This window comes from Monodon monoceros, unplaced genomic scaffold, assembly GCF_005190385.1.
Source record: "Monodon monoceros isolate NGI ecotype Baffin Bay Population unplaced genomic scaffold, NGI_Narwhal_1 Super_Scaffold_11, whole genome shotgun sequence".
Taxonomy (NCBI): domain Eukaryota; kingdom Metazoa; phylum Chordata; class Mammalia; order Artiodactyla; family Monodontidae; genus Monodon; species Monodon monoceros.
In genome coordinates, this window is record NW_021703767.1 from 45,715,978 (window position 1) to 45,735,879 (window position 19,902).

Here is a 19,902-nt window from a genome sequence, read left to right on the forward strand (position 1 = left end):
GCCATTGGTACTTCTCTGAACCCTTTAGAAACACTTTCACACTTGATTCCAACAATAGTCCTTTAGGGTAGGAGTTATTACAGTTGACTCTTGAACATGGGTTTGAAATACGTGGGTCCACTTATACTCCAATTTTTCCAATACTACAGCATTACAGTACTACAGTGATCCAAGGTTGGCTGAATCCACAGATGTGGAACCGGGATGCAGAGGGCCGACTATAAGTTATGCTCAGATTTTCAACTGCGCAGAGGGTTGGTGCCCTTCACCCCTGCATTGTCTAAAGGTCAACTTTTTCCTGTTTTCTAGAAGGAAAAAGAAGGCTGAGAGAGAGAAAGCAAATTGGCAAAAGTCATCCAAGTGTCAGAACCAGGATTTGAACCCATACCTATTATGCTCTAACATCTGTGCTCTTAACCACACCCTACTTTCCTCCAAAATAAGAGAAGCATTTACAGTGTGGTACCATATACTTCAGGCACTGAGCGAGTGTAGGTAGCATAGTGGGTATAAATGCTGAGGCTCTGGTTTCCAGATCTGACATATAAGTGGTAAATAAATGGTAGCCAATAAAGTTACCCTAATTATTGGTCTTGCTGCCCCCTTCTCTCTCTCGCTCTGTCACACACACACACCCCATGCTCATCCCTACCACTCTGGTTCTGTTGGTTCAAATCCTAGCTCTGCCACTCAGACGCATTATGACTTGGGGTGAGTCACTTTATTTCTTGGCACCTCAGATTCCTCACTGATGAAACAGTGATCACACTGCTTACCTCTCAGTATCACTGTGAGGGTTAAATAAGAGTCTGACACAACACGTGGCTCATATTGCTGTGGTAACACATTTATTTTGAAAGGTTCTTTATTCATGATGTCCTTTGAGAGAACCAGAGATGCCCTACTGAGGGATACTAAACATCAGTGCACTTTCTTGGCAGAGTGTGTGGTACAGGATTTCCTGACCCTCACATCTTGCTTATTCCTCAGTCCTGTCACATGAGATGATGGGTAACCGCCCTGAAAAGCCGTGGGGAAAATGCACGGCTGAAGTGGGATTTCGGTTTAGCTTTTACCGACTATATGATAACGCTTAATCCCATGTTGTTAGAAACTTTAGAAGCCAAGTTGGATGCTGAGAACATTTTCCTCACTTTTGAAAGGGGGTTCCTTGCTGGGGAAGGATGTCCCTGCCTATTGTTCAGGGCCCTGAGATAAAGAACAGCTAGAACAGTGTCCTCTGATTTTACGTAGTTTTTTGACAATTAACATTATATATTATTCTCCTTGCATTGTGCTTTGGGAAATTATTCCTGGTTAAACGTTTAATTTCAAAATAGTATTTTAATAGATTATTTTCCTTTGCTTATTTAGGCCACAGCTTTGAAACGCAGCAAAGGAATTCTAGGTTTCTGAAACAGTATCATGGGTCCTATTTCCTTTTTGGTAAAGCTCTTGGCACTGCTTTAGTTTATATTCTTGTTTAGAAATTCAGGAATCATTAAAATGTGATCCTCTTTGAGCTTGGGAATTAGGAAGTCACTAAGGTAATTATCTGCATATCGGTGTTTAAATGTATAATTACAGAGGAGTCAGACTACAAGTGTGTAATAAGGGTAATTAGTACCTTGCTTGAGTTAATGGATTAAAACTGTGATGTTTGGTCCTAACATAATTGGAACTCTGTCATCTGTGAAGGTCACACCTGTTTTCTTATATATATAATGTAAGGAAACGGTAGCAAAGAATGTACTGAAGCGTCCAGAATTAATTGCGGTGGGAGATTTATAGAATTATATGATTTATAGACTTTTGAATTATAGGAAGTTAAGTACCTACTGTTGCACTATGAATGTGGAAGTAGTGGTTTGAAACACTTAAAACATTTTGCCTAGTAGAGGTCTTTTTCACCTGCTTTAAATTACCAGATTAAAAAAAAAAAATGTCTTTCTACTTGCTCATTTAAGTGCTCCGAATGTTTATTTCCTTAGGAAGGCAAACTTTAACTGGTCTCATGTTGACCCATCTTAAGTTTCAAAATAGAATATTCATTGGTGGGTTTACCATGATACCTTGTTGAATTTACCTAGCACTTACGTTTCTCAGAGTGAAAGTGCTCTTTTGTTAAATAACAGATCATGTGTTACTATTATTTGACAGGGTTGTAATTGGGATGCCAACACCTGACCCAAGGTGGGGCTGTTGGGTGTCCTGTGTTATATTACATTAAGACTGGAGGCCTAAGTCCTGGGGCTGAAAGAATAGTTTCCGTGGAGCTTCAGTCATGTGCTGTGTCCTCTTGTCATCTTATTTCACTGCCACTTTTGGAATCGGTCTCATTCCCTGTGTCTGAGAGTAACTAGTGCATTTCTCACACAGGCCTTAGAGCATCAGGGTGAAGAGGGAGTGTTCTGGTGCAGACAAACCTGGCTCCTCCTTGTCTGCGTCACCCTTATTTACAAAAATGCGGGTCATAATTGTACTTTCTTGAGGGGTTGTTCTGGTCATTAATTCTGACTGTGGCCCAGAAACCATTTAGGACTAAGTCTCAATAAATAATAACTGTTACCCATAGAGGCAAGTCCCAGATTTAATATTTTATTTGCAAACTTCTTGTATATATGCCAGGCCCAGGAGATGAAGTCCTCTGTTACCCAGTTTTTGAATACCTACATAGTGATCACCTACATGCATGGTCTCTTTCCTTGACATATTAAGGTCAACAAAGTATAAACAAAGAAATTACCAGTGCTACTAGGGCCCTCAGCTACCTGGGTTTTTCAAGACCTCCCATAGCATTCATTGGGCACTTAATCATAGCTCAAGCCAGTATGTCTGATGATCGTACTGTCGCTGCTAAGTTGTTGTTACATCCATGTAGGTAGTACCCTGCCCTTATTCCTACTCCTCTGCCTTCCTCAGGCCAGCTGGGACATAGTAGTTAGTGAGTGAACCTCATTAAGTGCCTAATTCTGCACTGCCCCTTGCCACAATGGAGTGCGAGTGAATGAAACTATTACCTTTCACCCTTCCAAAAGAGTGTATTTCAGAAAAAGTATAATAGAGACTGTACAATTTAAGCTGTGTGCTCTGTGGTGTAAGGATTTGTTAATAGAAAATATTAATTTACACACATCTGCTAAAGTGAAACAGATATAAATAAATAAGCTAAATTCTGTTACCTCTCACATCCCCCTCAAGCTCTCCTTTGGAAAGATTGATTTCCAGATTCAAAAGGTATTTTCAAAATGTCTCTGTTCCTCCCGTCACAGCCTGCGGTGTACATTAGAATAAAGAACCGAGCCCAGGATGAGTATCTGACAGTCACCGGAAATGTAGCTGACACAAGGGCAACATCTGTGTGCATTTCTCCCTACAGTGGGAAGAATACTCAGATCTGGCACTACTGTCGAGGACTCTTTAAATCCAAGGTAACCAACCCCACTGATAGTATACCCCGCTTTTCGGTCTTTGGTCTTTTTCGTTTGGAAAGCAGAATCTTGCCAAATCAAATGGCATGATAAAATAATGCAATTTCCTATCGACAGTTTTTTGCATAATTATAAGAACATTGACATATATATTACTGAAGCATCTAGGTGAAATGGGCTTAGAAACTAGATTTTCTACATCAAAAAATTCTCTATTTTAAGTAAAAAGTAAGATTAACACATACTATGGATATTCCTAAATGGTTTTTTTAAACCAGTGATAAGTCACTGTACCCAAAGGGACAACGTGCTTTTGTGAGACGTTCCTTACGCTCTGTGGCCCAGATTAATTTAGCTGTCTTTGTGATTCCAAACATGTTGAAGCCTCCTCATCTTCAAAATATACGATGAAGGTAGAAGAAAGCTGCTGTTTTTTGGAGGAAGCTTAGAAAATAAAATTTAGGTTTCTTTGTTTTTCTGCAACCCTTCCATTATGTTTGATACTGTGGGGAATAAGACACCAGTTTTATTATATCACCAGTGGATTATCGACCATTTTCTCATGCTTCAACAAAAATGAAAAGCACTTAAAAGTAATTATTGTCTGGGTATCTTTCACATCACCCAATTTTTTTTGGGTTTTGTTTTGCGGTGTGTGGGCCTCTCACTGTTGTGGCCTCTCCCGTTGCGGAGCACAGGCTCCGGACGCGCAGGCTCAGCGGCCATGGCTCACGGGCTCAGCCGCTCCGCGGCACGTGGGATCCTCCCGGACCAGGGCACGAACCCGTGTCCCCTGCATCGGCAGGCGGACTCTCAACCACTGTGCCACCGGGGAAGCCCACCCAATGTTTTTGTAAGAAAAACAGGCTCGACCTTACACATTTAAGCTAACAGGGATTCAACATTTAATTGTAATTCAACAAACCTTTGACCATCTGTTGTCAGATCCAGACCATCCTTTTAAAAACAAGTACCTCTAGTTCAGTACGTTTATTTCCATACCATCTCCTTCCTTCAGCCATAAGGAAGACTTAAAAAGTTGACTGAATTTATAATTATGCTAGTTTTCTTTTGAGATTAGACAGTCATGTCTCTGATCTGTTCACATGAAAGAAAAGGGGCCCAATCCAATTGATTTTAGTAAACACAGTACTGCCAATTTATTTCTTGACCCTTTTAGGCCAGTGACACATGTCTCGATGTGATTGGTGGTCGAGACATACCTGGAGCTAAAGTTGCCCTATGGACTGAACATGGGCAGTTCAGGCAGAAGTGGAGACTGAACAAAAATGGGACCATCAGCTCCTACCTCAGTGACCAACTTGTCCTTGATGTTAAAGGTAGGCCTGTGGTGAAACCCAGTGTTCTGTGTCCTTGGATATTCCTTTTAAATTCCAAGCCTCCTCCTCCTTATGGGTAAAAGAAGTCCTTATGCATAAGGGAAATATTAAATCATTTTAAATTATGCTTGAAAAAGTCGAGATATGCCATTTTAACAAAACAATTAGCTATATACGGATCAAGAAAAAGCCTAAGGACCAAGCCTACAAAGGTTTTTGTTTATCAGCACAGCTGTAAAATTTTCATTTTCTACATGATCTTTGAGAACATTTCTAAATTTGAAGCATCATCAACCGTAAGATGTCATCCATTTCCTAAAGAAATATTTCTCACTTTCTGTTGTGCATTGCTGTGGTCCTTAAAATGTATGGTCCTTTAAATTTATCATTTAAACTTGTTTTTGAGTCCAGCCAAGGTCAGGGCCAATATTATTCAGTGCTGTCGCTTTAATTGAGTTAGTCATAGCCACTCTTGGTGTAGAAACTAAAACCCAGTACCTGCCGCTGAGCTAGAGCACTCTCAGAGCACTGTGTTAAGAACCCCATTGTCAGGGCACACCGCTTATGTAAACATCTATTACACCACTTAGCTTTTCAGTCAGTCGTAATGTCTGATTTGAGGTGAAGAAGAGCTACGCCCGTTTAACCTCAGTTTCCCATTTCAGACCGCTTTACAAATGACATATTAATCTACCCCAACAGTGAGTGGGCTGAGCAGAAGCCTGTGAAAACTGTGAAATTGCTAAGCACCTGTGTGAACAAATAGTCTTTCCTTTTGGGATTTCTGTTTTAGGAGGAAATTATTATGACAAAACTCATGTAATTGTAAATGAGCCCCTGGAGGGAGAAGAAACACAGAAATGGGACATTGAAATATTGTGAGAGAATCTGCAGCATCCCTGAGAGACAGCAAAGGGAGAAGGACCCTCATGCCCCGTGAAAAGGAAGCTACCTGTCCTCATGCTTCTGGGATCACTGAGCAGAATGAACTTCTTCCCCAACCTTGAAGACTATTGTTGTTAACCATGGAGAAGCTCAAAATATTCTTGCCAGTCATCCAGTGTTCCTATGAAGAATGCGTTAACGATTTCTGGGAAAGGTTCTACTCCTGCTTGATCTCCAGCTTCGGTGAGCAAGCTTCTTGAGGTCTCTTCTCTCTCCTTTCCACCAAACACGAATCCTATCCCTGATAGCCATTATAGGACGCTGGTGATGCTGTCATCCTGTGTTAATTAATCTCCTAGTAGATGTGTGTGTGAAGGCAAGGCACAGAGAAGCAGAGTCCTATAGGTCAAGTCATACTTTTAAAAGGATGAATAATATTTTTAGCAATATCTGAAAACATATTTAATAAACCTTACTATTAAGCTGCTGCATTAGATAAACATTAAAGGTTCCCTATTGAAGCTTTTATAACTGAAGCATCGTAAGTATTCACACTTGTAACTGACCCCAGGGAGGGGACCTCAGCTTTGTAAGGAAGAGGCTCAAGTACAGGAGTGTTTTCTGTGGCTGTTCTTTGCTCGGTCCTTCAAACTAAAAAAGCACAAGTAGCCTGCGGCTGTCCTTGCACTCTGAGTATTAACAGAGACACCCTTCTGGGTGACAAGACTGTAAGTAACCAGGGCTTACCTATCCTGGTTCTGAGACCTCACCTGATCTACCCTCAAGAAGTGTTTATAAAGCCTCTGTCACCTACGTGTAAGAACAGTCAAACTTTTCTTCGCCTGAAGTAAGGGGAAATTTCAGATGTTCAAATTAAGACCAAGTAGTATTTGATCCTTGACTATACCACTTTACTTTACAAAATGTGACAGAAGACTCAGTTTTTCACTCCCATTTTAAATAACTTTCATTCAAGCAAAATCAGGCAGGATAATGTCTTTGACTTAGTTTCAGGTAATCATTACCACCATCACGATACAATTCTCAAGCATTTTTCCCTCCTGAGTTGGTCTTAAACTTGCATTGAGACAACTGTTCTCTTCAGCCCCAACTTTTGCCGGAAAGCAGAGAAAGTTCTGCTCTACTTTCATATACAGAGAGACTAAAGTCTCCAATGCTATTTTTTAAAATACCAACCTGTATGCACGTTAGAATGTTAACAGTGAACTGTTTAAACTCAGAGACCCACTATTTTGAGTATTTTTTATAGAGACTTGGTCTTTCCATGTAAATATTATTGTGTTTTCTTTTCCTTCCCTTCAATCTCAGGCTCTTGTGTCATCTTTCAAGCAACATCTGTAAAACTATTTTATGCCCACAGATGTGAGTGCCTGTTTGTTAGTGTGGCAGTATTGTTTAATGAAATTGATGTTATAGGGTAACTTTACTTTAAGGGGAGGCCTTGTGTGTACACAAAGGTAGGTATGTATATTTTCACTGTAAAAAAACCAAGTTAAAAAATTCTTCATGTTAATTGTTTAAAATTTTTCTAGAGCCAGTGAGGCTCTTTAAAGAAGTTGTTTCTTCCAAAGAACAAAGACAAAGCCAGGTAACGACATGTAAATTTAAATGATACATTTATTGAGCTGTGCCTTTTCTACCACACTGGATTAAATAAACTTGTCAAGAAGTACGGTTTTTGTCACCTTCTGGGACATTTAGTAATTTGCTGTTCTTTCTTCTATGTACCTCTGTTAGTACACATGGCCAACTGGTCACCTGTAACAGGTAGGTCTCATGTTATGTTATTAGATACACAGGTAAGGAAAGTTACATTCACTATGTCCTTGGTTCAAAGCAACAGGGGCTCCCTAGCATGTAAATCTTTGCAGAATCAAGTGTCTACTATTTTATATATACATATTTAAAAAGAAGCAAAGGCACTAGACTACTTGGATTAAACATTCTGTCCAGAGGGATAATACCAGGCTTTGCTTTTCCTCATCTGTAGTAAGTTTCAGGTCCTTGACAGAAATAGCTGAACTGTTCCAAATTTGCTTCAGTGCATCGATATGTGATAAAGGAAAGCGAAGTCCATGAGACTGAAAAAAGATAAACTATTTAGTCACTTGGGTGGCATTTTCCGTAATTTCTCAATACATCATTATTGATATCCTTCACAAGTATGAAACTTGTTTCAGATAAGCTACTTACAAAAACTATCATTAGATAACTTACAAAAGTTGCTAATTCCCATATGAAAACTCAGACTTCATGAAAGGTATTCTATTTTATAGAGTAAGAAACATTAATCCTTTGAGAAATGCTTCACATTTGTTACACCTTTCCCACAAGGCCACAGGTCCCAGTATCTTTTAAAGTGGGTACATATATCACAGAAATGTCTGACTTAATCATCCCTGTGCAAGGGCTGTCAATTTGTGAAATGTGAAGTCCACACTGCAGTCATAAAAAAAGGTCATTACCCATAAATCAAAGGTAACAGATTCTTCCCAGCCACCCAAATCGCAGGAAAGACATGCATTTTAGGTTGGAACAAACCTCTGTTTCCTCATTTCCCATCATGTGTGTGTCTCTCCTATTCTTTAAGGAATGATAGATGTAAACCATCTTTTCTCGAGTTTCATCCTTAAAAAAAAAAACACAGCAAGTCGTCAACACCAAAATATTGAGCACTTCAATACCAGGAGGGTTTTCCAATAACAAAGGTCAACACCAAGAAAAATCTTAATGCCTCAGTGCTTAAGTGAAATTTATTGAACACTAAAGAATCCTTCTGGCAAAAAAATTATGAGATACAGATAAATATAGATATATACACACGCAGTGTAGAATGAACGTATTTCATTATAGTGCTCACAGATTACTATTTGTATGCAGCAAATTTTAAAAAGATAACAGCATCTTCAGAAACGACCTAATGAAAAAGCAACCATTTATATATCAACTTACCAATGAAACATTCAAGTTTTTCGTTTCATCATACCTGCACTATCTTTTTGCATCAGAAAAATTTGGCATTCCTAGGTATACATAAATGGACAATTTATGAACACCAGAGTAAATATTAATTCCTAAGAAATACCAGCTATGTGATCTATAAAAACTTCTATTCCACGTATAGTAAAGTAGGCTCCCGAATGGTCTCGACTTCCCTTCCCTCTCCACCCGCCTTAACACAGTGCAGTTTATTATCACTTCCAGAACCCTTAGAAATTCCTTGTCACCTCTCACTCAGATAAGGACCAAAAGCCTTAGCCTGAAATAGAATGCCTCAAACTGATTGATTGGTTATCAATCAGAATAACTAGGATTTTCTTTTTTTAAATGGGGATGTGGGAGTATATACTTTTTAGGTTTTATATATATGTTATAAACCAGTCTTCTCCAGGTCTGGCCCTGATGGCTGGAAAAATATGGTTATGGAGACATCTAGGTGCCCCCCAACTCTCATCCCCTCCAGACATTCATTGGACACCTCCCGAGAAAGCTGGAACAGGGTGAAGCCACAGGGCATGGGAGAGTTCCCAAGGGCTTTAGGGTTGTGTGGGGTGCTTTCAAAATAAGTGCAGAGGCTCCACACCAGACAAAGCCCAGGAACTTATAAGTTCTAAAAATTTTCCAGTTGACTGTAATCCGCCAGTTTGGGGAACCACTGGGCTAGGTGGCAAGGGCATGGAATGTAGATTTTCCTCTCCATCATCTACAGAATAGAGATTTTTTGAGAAGAACCATCAACAAAACCATATGTAAAGGCAGGTCTGCGCCGTATACAGGATGGGAGAGGGACTGAGACAGGGAGACGCATGAACAGGGTCTGCGGCCGTCTAAGCAAAGGCAACCTGGCCTGAATTAGGAGACAGAGAACAGACATTTAATTACTACTTAGAGAAAAGAAGGAGGGATCTGTGGGGCCGAAGACAAGCCCTCAAATGCCCAACAGGCAGGAAACCTTGGAACCGTAACAGTGAGATCTGGGCATGATCTGATCTAAAGAGATGGCATTAAGCTGTGAGGAGGTGGATGCCCAAAGGAGGAGGGCAGGGCCATTTGTCAGTCTGATAACCTGGGGCCTGTGATGGAAATGCCCTGAGAAGAACGGAACCCCCTTCCCCTCTGGATACTCACGGATGGGTCCTGATCGGGTCCTACAGTGAGGACAACGTGGTCTCTAAATTGCAGCCTCACAGTGCTGTCCAACCCCGGTAACTGTCCACCTGGAAAACCCAGAGACAGGGAAAGCCATCTTTCAGAGAGGAAAGCAGCAGGCTCAAACTTGCCTGCAGGAGCAACTATTTAGGAAGTACACTTAGTAACAATTTGCAGGTGAATCCAAATGTGGGGTGCCCTCTCCAGCTCAAGTATTCGCTCTCCCTGACATTTACGGTGATCTGAAAAGTGTAGCTTACATCTTGATGGAACTCATACTGAAGACACACATACAGACTTCTGTTGTTATTTATCTAACTGTAAGTTCATTTAAATAGTTGTCACCAGTACCCGGGGAGCACATACTATCACAGTACAGACAGGGCCACCATGCCTTCTGCACAGAATGCTCTCACGTCTCCAGTTTCTATCCCCTGCTTGCTCCACATGTGGACTCTGAAAGGACTTCCAGAGCTCAAAGTGCACCACCCCTCCAATTACTAGTTCCATGACCATGGCAAATTATTCAGCCTGTGTAGGTCAAGTGCAGTGTCATAAAAAAGCCACCTAATAAAGTCCACAGAAAAAACTACTCTTTCCTAGATTGGATTTAACTTAGTGAAAAAGCAGCCACTACAATCAGACCAGCCTTACAGGGTCTTCTGGCTGGAGAAAGAGTTGAGAGAGCATAACTTTATTGACTACAAGGACTAAGGCAAGGAAAACTCTGGATAACATATCCTGGGCCATAAGCTGATACTCAGAACACTGTTCTGCTAAAGATTAAAATATGTGCTGGGAAAACATGTGCTATTTTGAGTAGATGCTATCAAAAACAAATTTTAAACTCCCCCCACCCCCGAGACTATAATAAAAATGTACATAGAATCAGTGTTAGAAGGGACCTTGTAGAGTGTGTATCTCAGTGGTTCTCCACTGGTGATAAGGCTTTTATGAAAATTAGTGAAAATGAAACTCTCCCTGTACCTGACTAAGAGAGAAGGAGCCTGAGAGCCAGCCTGGCACTCACGGCTGTGTCTCCATGTTCTCCAGCTGAACACAGGCCATTACACAGAACCCCGATATTAAGCAAGGCCACGCTGTGACTGAGAGAGATCGAGACAAAACCAAGACCACTTCATCATCAGGTCAGAACTCAGGCCAAACGTGCCCTATCCTGGCTGACCTGAGTGACTGCTGCTGCTGCTCTACCAACTGTCACCTTGGCTTCATTTCACTCCTCCTGCTACTGGCTAAGATTTACAGGAGACCCAATCCGAGAATCCCTCCTTTTTCCCGACAGCATTCAATCCCGAGCAAAGCCCTGCTTCCTTGAACCCTCCTGAAAATCACCTAACTCAAACCCAAATCCTATAAATCCTTTCCAACATCCTTTTACCGAGGTGCCTACAGCCCCCAGTGGCGTGCTCTCTTCCCTGTTACAAGTCAATAAACCCAGCTTTGTCCGACTACAGGAGTGTGGTGTGGTCTCTGCTCCAGAACACCGGTATCACCATCCACCCAGAAGTCTATCAATGTCATCTGTACCTGACACCTGTCACAAAATAGTCACCTGGGACTTGGGAGAAGGTCTGATAATCTTGGGCATTCTGGTAGTTCCCCTGCTGATGGCAACATTTTACCCATCCCTGGGTTAATTCCAACAAGATTATTTCAATGTTCAAGTTCTTAAAACTTCCTGAAGATGATGAATTCCAGAGGGGCCCTAACCACACATACTCCTCACCCCAAATCACAGGGCTCTCATTCCCCATCAGGCTGCATGTCCTGTCCAACCTCACACTAAGGACAGACCCACATTAATCCTCAAATGCTTCATACATTCCATCAGCTCAAAGAGGTGCCCACCCAGAAAAGCTCAAAATATCCCACATTAGCCCCTGACCACCTAGAAGAAAAGAGCAAAGCTCTACCTGGTGTTGAAAGCTCTGCTCCATCTCCCACATAGTACGGTGGGAGTCTGTTCATAGCAAAATCCTTCTTCATGTCTGCTGAAAGCAGTTCTCTGGTGCCCTCCAGCCGGTCTGCAAGCATCCTCAGAAAGCCACTTAATTTTCTTGTTGCAACGGCTGTGGTTTCCACCTGCTAGAAACACAGAAGTGAGTCCGGGCCCAGACTCCAGTGACCCTACTGCCCAGGTCCCAGTCTCTGGAGTAGTCCACTGACCACCATCACCCAGGGCAGACGCAGATCCATGTCACTCCCTTAAGAACAGTATCCCTTTATTTCCTCATAACCACTGTTCATCTTAAGCTGCCTACCGTTTGCAAAAAAACATCAATTTTCAGGATTTTGCCTGAAAAGAGGGATCCCTGGGAATATGGCACAGTCTCGGCTTTGCCTTTTGAAAAGCAAATCACTGTCTAAGGTGTCTGCTTCAGACCGCAAAAGCACCCTTTGCTCAACTCAGCACTAATGCACTCAACTTCTCAAAACTAGCCAACAGGGCCGCTGTTTCAAAGGTAAAACCAGGACGGACAGGAAAGCCAGGGAGCACACCAAGGCCAGGCTCTCCAGTGGGTCTGTCCTAACTAGTGATCTCACGTGTGCTCAGGCTACAGTTCCCAAGCCAGGTTAGTTATTCATTCAACCACTGATTCAGCCAGAGCTCCCAGTGCCTGCCACTGCCGCCATGAAGTACAGGAAGCGGGCTGTCTGCACAACACTGTTGGTCCTTTGGGCGGCATGCAATGTGCAGCACTCCATTCATTCTGCAAACCACCGTGCCCGGGAGAAGACAAGCTTGGCTCACACGGGGAGGATTCTGGGGTCCCGAGGAGGGAGCCACAGCTTCAGCTGGCCTGGGCCGTGGTTACCCCTCCTTTCCCACCTGCCTTTACTCCTTACCAGGAGCAGCTGCCGGGGTATGCCGGCCCGTAGCTCTACGTCTGCCTTTGCAGTATCAAACACGAGCCCTGGAATGGTGTCCAAAAGGAAATCTCCCCATGAACTGGAACGTGTACCAAGAAAAAAAAAAAAAAAGAGTGAACACATAAGAAATGTGCAAAGAACACTGATTACTAAAAGCCTAAAGCTACAAACTGTCACACCAATTCCCCTGCCCTGACGTCTTGAGTTCCACTAATTTCACGTTACTCAGCATAAAGACTTACGGCCTTCATCAGTCAGTCTTCCCTTACTTCCCATCCCAGACACTCAGGTGCAAAATTAAAGGTGGGAAGCTAGGCTTCCTTCATGATTTGTCTTAAATGTAAAGATACCAGAGAATTAATTACAGACTGTCATAAAGTAGGAAGTTTAAGGGACCAATTTTTTTTTTTTTAATGTTTTCAACTATATAACACAGCGAGACTTGAGGAGAGCTTTGCAGGAAACTTTAACCCTCAATCATTATAGGACCTAAAAAGATTTTTATGTGTAAAAAGTCCAAAAGCAACACATTTAGGGTAACAGCAAGATCCCCGGACTGTGTAATCATCTCAACAGTTAAACACTACATCTTCCTTGGTTCCCTGTAAAAATTCCTCAGCAAAATATCCAACATCAACAATTTCAAAACAGTTGATTTTGCAACTTGTTAAACCCTGGCAGTGGTTTTACTGGGGTAGGAGATAGAAGCCAGAGGCCAAAAATACCATCTCGGGACGAGCATCAGTGTTCAGTTGCCTCTGCTTTCTCTGGGGCATTTAGAATCGCTCGCTCCTCAATGTGTGCCAGTGTGAGAAGCACACGCTGTGGGGCTGCTCTCTTTAAACACTTCTGAGCTGTTTAAAATTTTCCTCTGTGTCACCAGCAGATTTCAAATTGCTGGCTGCGTGCAAGATGGAAATTCACAGTATGACTTTTGCTTCTCACTCAGTAACAAAATTAACACTTTTATGCTTCCCTCCTGGAAAAGTGGCAAAAGAGGACAAAAGCCACATGAGAGACACTTCCCCCAAGACGTCCACTCCTCCGTGGTAGCCTCACCACTTGTGACATAATGCTACACCCAACCTCACACCTTTGACTGAACTTCGACCATAGAGACCTTTCAGCAGCCTGAAATAATATCGTCCTTTGAAGGGTCCCAGGTACAAGTAACGCAGCAGTAGCTCACAGAGGAGTTTAAGTGCAGTTAAATTGAGCTCTGTGTTCTTCTAGGAAAACGGATCTTGGGCCTTCCCAAAGTTTGGAAATAACACCTCTGGAGGGGTTCACTTTGGTAAAGCAGCCAAATCGACAGGCCACTGTCTCATACAGCTGGCCCTAAATGTTCCAACAATGCTACCCTTGAGAGGGGTTAGGAAAAGGCCCAAGTCCTCACTCTGCCACAGGCCTTAAGGAGCACCAGGACCAAAGCATAGGGACACCTCCGGGGAGCGATGGTCCTCGAGTTACATCTGTCCCGTTCTAGCACCGGCCCCACTGACAAAGGCCCAGGTCGGCATCCAGCTTAGATGCACGGGTCACGGTGCCTACCCACAGCCCCCAGCAGGCATCCTCTGTAACTCAGACCTCTCTTCCCCAGCCCTGCTGCCTGCAGAGGGGGTGGGTGGGACCAGGGAAGGCTACCAGTTCATCCTGGGGACTGGGAAACAGCGAGTCAGGCACTCAGTGGAAGCAAAAGCTAATAGGTTCAACGAGATCGAGGGAGGTCAGAGAAGTAACTGAGGATGGCTTGTGATGAGCCAATGTTGTGAGTAAACAGAAACCGAGGAAGGAAAACAAGGGAGTGAAAACTGATTACTAGGAAACCAAGAGAAATGAAAAAGAGGGAGCATTAGAGAAAGAGGGAGCAGCTGAGTAACCTCAACGGCGGGACACCAGAAGATGGACATTCATGGGGCCAAACTATCAATATGTGGCTGCCAGGGCCCAGAGCTGCTTCAGTCCAGAACGAACTTCTGGTTCAGCCTCCCTGCAGCCTGCCCTTCCCCAGTTCCTACGACCCACCCCCTCAGTCACCTCTGTTCTTCTTGAGCTGCCCTCAGAGACCGTTTCTCGCTATGCAAGGCACCTAACCAGTCACGGTGACAAGGGCATTTTACATAAAGGAAGCCCCAAACAAGCTTTAGCTTCTACTTGTGGGCAAAGAGAGCCTAACTTCAGGCCAGACTCCAGCTAGCTCCTCCTGTCTCTTAAACACAGGGGGTTCACTTCTCGCTGAAAAGCCAGATGGGGAGGCAGAAGAATGCTTACTCACTTGTTCTGCAAGATACGGCTTTGAAGTTAGGAGGCGACTGGCTGTCCGGCTGTCCCTCAGGCCGGGAATATCCTCTCCTACTCTGACCTCCTGACCCACCTCTACTTACTCATCCTGTAAATCTCCCTCAGCTTGGGTGTCAAGTCATTTCCAAAGCCTTCCCTGAGGCCCCGGCTTAGCTAAGTGCGTTCCTCTGTGCTCCCAGAGTCTCCTCTGCAAACCTATGATGGAATGTGTCACACTGTTTGGTAACTACATGCCTATCTCCCCTCCTTCCACCACTTCCAGAGAGTAAGTTCTCTCAAAGCGCCTTCAGTCCAATGCCTACAATCTCAGCAATTAGCACAAGGTGTAGTGCTGCATGATGAATAAATTAATGACTGGCGTTTTTAATGGGACCTGGACTATTGAGGTCACTGCTACCAGGAAATGACTCACTGGGCACTGCTGCCCTGGCCCTGTCATGTGACGAGGCACTTGCTGAACGGGAACATGGTTTTAATTGGAATTGTTTTTAGCACGTGTGCTTTCAGGACTCACTGTTCCAGACTTCCTTTCTGACTTTAATTTCATGAACTGTAATAAAATGGAAGCCTTAAAATAGACCCAGAGGTTTCAATGGATAGAGTTTCTGTTTGGGGTGATGAAAATGTCTTGGGAACAGGTAGTGGTGATGGTTGCACACAGTGTGAATATAATTAATGTCAGTGAATTGGACACTTAATGGTTAAAATGGCACGTTCTATGTTATAAATATTTTACCACAATCAAAAAAAAATTTGAAGGGGGCGGGGGGAGACAGAGAGAGAGAGGAAGAGAGGAAGGGAGGGAGGGAGGGAGAGAGGCGGGGGATGGGGGTGTGGGAGAGAGACTACAAGCCCAGCCTGGCAACACGAACACACTGTCACACCCACAGCTATGCTTCTATCTTCCCAAACCATGGGAGCCTTTATTTGGGCAACTCCCAGCGTTCTGTGGAGTCAGGGTCATGACAGGCCAGGAGGAAGCCCAGACGAGTGAGTCAATGGCACAGGTAGGACGCTGAAGGAATAGGAAGTCAGCCGGAAACCCCGGGGCCAGGTAAGTAGGAGAGAAGCAGCTAACTCCCTCACGTCTCCTGAACATGCCGCTGTGGCCACAGCTCGGAGCTGTTGGGGACGCGAGGCTGCAGGTGAGTGCTCACCTGCTCTGGTAGGTGCTGATGGTCACGTGCGTGGAGTGGGCCAGCCCTGAGGGAGTGTCCGCCTGATGAACGGTTCCTCTGGGAAAGTACAGCAAGTCTCCCGGCTAAAGGGAAAAAAAAAGGGGGGAAAGGAGTTAGTAGGGAGGATATCTTCTCGTTCTTCTAGAAAGGCTGTGAGTTTCAGTTCTGCATTCTAGAAACCTCTATGTGGTGATTCGAGCAGTGGTCTGCATGCCGTTCTCTGTGGTATCCACCCGTCTAGCTCTGCTGTGTCTGTGAACCTGTCACCATGAACCCCAATCCTGGAGAGGCTTCCAGAGCCTGAAGTCACTTTCTTTATTCATAAGCTGAGACCAGATACACCTGAAGCCACCCTGGGATCAAGGTGACAGCCTGTGCCTGGGAAGCCTGCTCCTGCCCTCCACACCCGTCAAAGGGGGCAGTGAGGATAGGAGCTTTAGAGCCATACACAGGCTACACTCACTGGCTGTTGGCCCCAGCAAATTACTTCACCTCCCGAGGCCTCAGTTCCTTTATGTGTAAAATGGAAGCAATCACCCCAAATCTCACAGAGTTATTTTGAGGATTAAAGGAAAAAAGTTCTTGGAGCTGCCTTCCCTGGCGGTCCAGTGGTTAAGACTCTGCACTTCCAATGCAGGGGCCGTGGGTTTGATCCCTGGTCGGGGAATTAAGATCCCACATGAGAATGTGAATTGGTTCAGCCACTATGGAGAACAGTATGGAGGTTCCTTAAAAAACTACAAATAGAACTACCATATGACCCAGCAATCCCACTACTGGGCATATACCCTGAGAAAACCATAATTCAAAAAGAGTCATGTACCACAATGTTCATTGCAGCTCTATTTACAATAGCCAGGATATGGAAGCAACCCAAGTGTCCATCGACAGATGAATGGATAAAGAAGATGTGGCACATATATACAATGGATTATTACTCAGCCATAAAAAGAAATGAAATTGAGTTACTTGTAGTGAGGTGGATGGGCCTAGAGTCTGTCATACAGAGTGAAGTAAGTCAGAAAGAGAAAAACAAATACCGTATGCTAACACATATATATGGAATTTAAGAAAAAAAAATGTCATGAAGAACCTAGGGGTAAGACAGGAATAAAGACGCAGACCTACTGGAGAACGGACTTGAGGATATGGGGAGGGGGAAGGGTGAGCTTTGACAGGGCAAGAGAGAGTCATGGACATATACACACTAACAAACGTAGTAAGGTAGATAGCTAGTGGGAAGCAGCCGCATGGCACAGGGATATTAGCTCGGTGCTTTGTGACAGCCTGGAGGGGTGGGATAGGGACAGTGGGAGGGAGGGAGACGCAAGAGGGAAGACATATGGGAACATATGTATATGTATAACTGATTCACTTTGTTATACAGCAGAAACTAACACACCATTGTGAAGCAATTATATCCCAATAAAGATGTTAAAAAAAAAAAAAAAAAGATCCCACATGACGCACGCGCGGCACGGCCAAAAACAGAAAGCTCTTGGAGCAATGCTGGGCAAGTGGCTGTGGCTGTATTATAATTCTTATTGTACCTGCCAGTCCCTGAGAGTCTGTGAGCTCTTCCAAGCAGGGTCCATATCCATCTTGTATCCCCAGGGCCTAAACCACCTAAGCATCCAGCACACACCAGAGGCTCAAAAGATGTCTGGAAGAATGGATGAAAAACCCTGTGACCCTTCATTTGAACCTAAACACTATATGTAACTAAAGATCAGTCACTTCTTGGGCAGGTGAGCCTCCTCCACCCTGTCCTATTTCTTTCCCAAGCCACGGAACAGAAATATTTTCCCCAAATCACTACTGCCCTGGAGCTTCCTCCTCCCTAATCCCAACCAGAAAAAGAACATTCTGTATATAGCAGTTGCCTGAGCAGAGGAGAGGGAATCTTGGGAGTCGCTTATCTGCTCTCTGCAGCCCTGCGAAGCCTTCTGTCTCACTGGTTAAGAGCATGGGCCCTGGAGAAAGAGCTCAAGGAATATCAGATTAAAAAAACTTCTTTTTTTAATGTAAAGTACATACATAAGTAATTATATATGTACTCATAAGAGCTATCTTGCCCTGGATAACACCAATCTGACAGGGAAACTAGTACTTCAAGTAAACAAATGCATTACTCATAATTACAGGTATCATTTGTGAGAGTCTGTGGGCCAGCCCTGTGACTGAGGCCCTCACGTACATATTTCATCCACCCATTCATTTATCCATCCCACAAACACCTGATTAACCCTTCCCTGCCCACCACCCACGCCAGGGACCTGTGCTAGGCACCGGGGGAGAGAGCACTGAACAAAACAAAGACCTGCCCTGATGGAGCACATTCCAGAAGAGAAAAACATTTGAGAAGGGAGAAGGTACACTAGACAATGAAGACATTCTAGTGGGGCAAGAAGGATAAAATAAAGCAGCAAATAAGTAATGTCAAGTGATGGCGAATGCAAAGAAGACAAAAAAAGCAGAAGGAGGAGGAGGGGAATGATGTTGATGGAAGTGGGGGGTGGCGGGGGGTGTCTGGGATTAGAGGTGCTATTTGACCCAGGATGGTCCATTAAACCTCACTCTGCTAAGGTGACATTTCAGTAGAGACTTCAGGAAACGAGCAAGCCAGCCATGCAACAACCCGAGGAGAAAGGATTCCAGGCGGAGGGAAGAGCAAGTGCAAAGGTCCTGAGGTTGGAACGTGCCTGGCAGGTTGAGGGGCATCGGTTAGGCCAGTGTGTCAGGAAGGTAGTGAGTGAAGGTGGGAGTGATGGGAGGTGAGGTGAGCAGGCAGCAGAGGGGCCAGGTTACAGGGCCTTCTAGACCATTTTAAGGACTTCGGCTTTTTTATAATGATAAGACAATTAGCCATTTGACATACCACTGTCCTGTTTCTGTTTATTCTGAAAGAACTAGAAAAGCTAATTTTTTTAACCAAGGAAAAAAATATTTCTGGCTTCAATCCAAAGGCTACATAAACCAGCAGCATAAAGCCTTGAGAAAAGGAGAATTGGGTATAAATGAGTTCCATTTTCATTGTCTTTAATTATTCCATTGATATTAATGCCTTTGAAAATATACACAATGGTAATGAATATGGTGGTACACTAGGATGTTGAAAAAAATTTTAAAGAAATTTTATTATAATTTTCCATTAATTAGATCATTAAAACTTACTGTGCTATCAATTTTCCATTTAAGTAATAAAGCATTGATTATTTTTAAAAAAAGGACTTTGGCTTTTATTCTGGGTTTAACAGAAAGACAGTAGAGGTCTGGGCAAAGGGTTCACGGGATCACAAAAGGATCATCATGGTTGTTATGTCAGAAAAGTCTGCAAAGGGGACACTAGGTAGCAGGCTTTTGTATAAATCTATGTCCAAGGATTTTGCCCCAAACAAGTAGAAGAAGGGTGACACATTTGCAGGGAGAAGGAGGTTGGGGACAGGGTAGGACATGCATGAGATTTTGGTTTGGGGAATATTAAATTTGCGGTATCTTTCACATTTCCAGGGAAGACATTAAGTGGGCAGCTGGATTATGAGTCTAGAGTTTAGAGATGTGGGCTAGAGATCTAAAACAGCATTTAAAATATATCAGTGTAGAGGGTATTTGAAACCTTGGGAGGGGATGCTGATTGATCAAAGAAGTCCAGGAAATGAGCCCTGTACCCCAAATTAGAGAAGTAGGAAGACTGAGGACAAAACA

General features: G+C 43.5%; 2 protein-coding genes across 15 annotated transcripts in view; one reads left to right on the forward strand and one right to left on the reverse strand.

The window, feature by feature from the left end:
- Positions 1-7,247, forward strand: part of CRYBG3 (crystallin beta-gamma domain containing 3) — a 113,340-nt gene extending 106,093 nt beyond the window's left edge. For all 6 annotated transcript variants that reach the window (XM_029213946.1, XM_029213949.1, XM_029213950.1 and 3 more), the window contains 3 exons: positions 3,273-3,431; positions 4,612-4,771; positions 5,565-7,247. In XM_029213946.1, the coding sequence (XP_029069779.1) occupies positions 3,273-3,431; positions 4,612-4,771; positions 5,565-5,653 (408 nt within the window). In that variant the 3' untranslated portion in view covers positions 5,654-7,247. The remainder of the gene's footprint in view (positions 1-3,272; positions 3,432-4,611; positions 4,772-5,564) is intronic.
- Positions 7,187-19,902, reverse strand: part of RIOX2 (ribosomal oxygenase 2) — a 27,794-nt gene continuing 15,078 nt past the window's right edge. For 6 of the 9 annotated variants that reach the window (XM_029213959.1, XM_029213956.1, XM_029213952.1 and 3 more), the window contains 7 exons: positions 16,177-16,280; positions 12,695-12,797; positions 11,761-11,932; positions 9,806-9,894; positions 8,219-8,305; positions 7,642-7,758; positions 7,277-7,435 (listed from right to left, as the gene is read on the reverse strand). In XM_029213959.1, the coding sequence (XP_029069792.1) occupies positions 7,340-7,435; positions 7,642-7,758; positions 8,219-8,305; positions 9,806-9,894; positions 11,761-11,932; positions 12,695-12,797; positions 16,177-16,280 (768 nt within the window). In that variant the 3' untranslated portion in view covers positions 7,277-7,339. Of the gene's footprint in view, positions 7,759-8,218; positions 8,306-9,805; positions 9,895-11,760; positions 11,933-12,694; positions 12,798-16,176; positions 16,281-19,902 lie in introns of all 9 variants that reach the window. The other 3 variants (XM_029213955.1, XM_029213957.1, XM_029213958.1) reach the window with 3 other exon arrangements.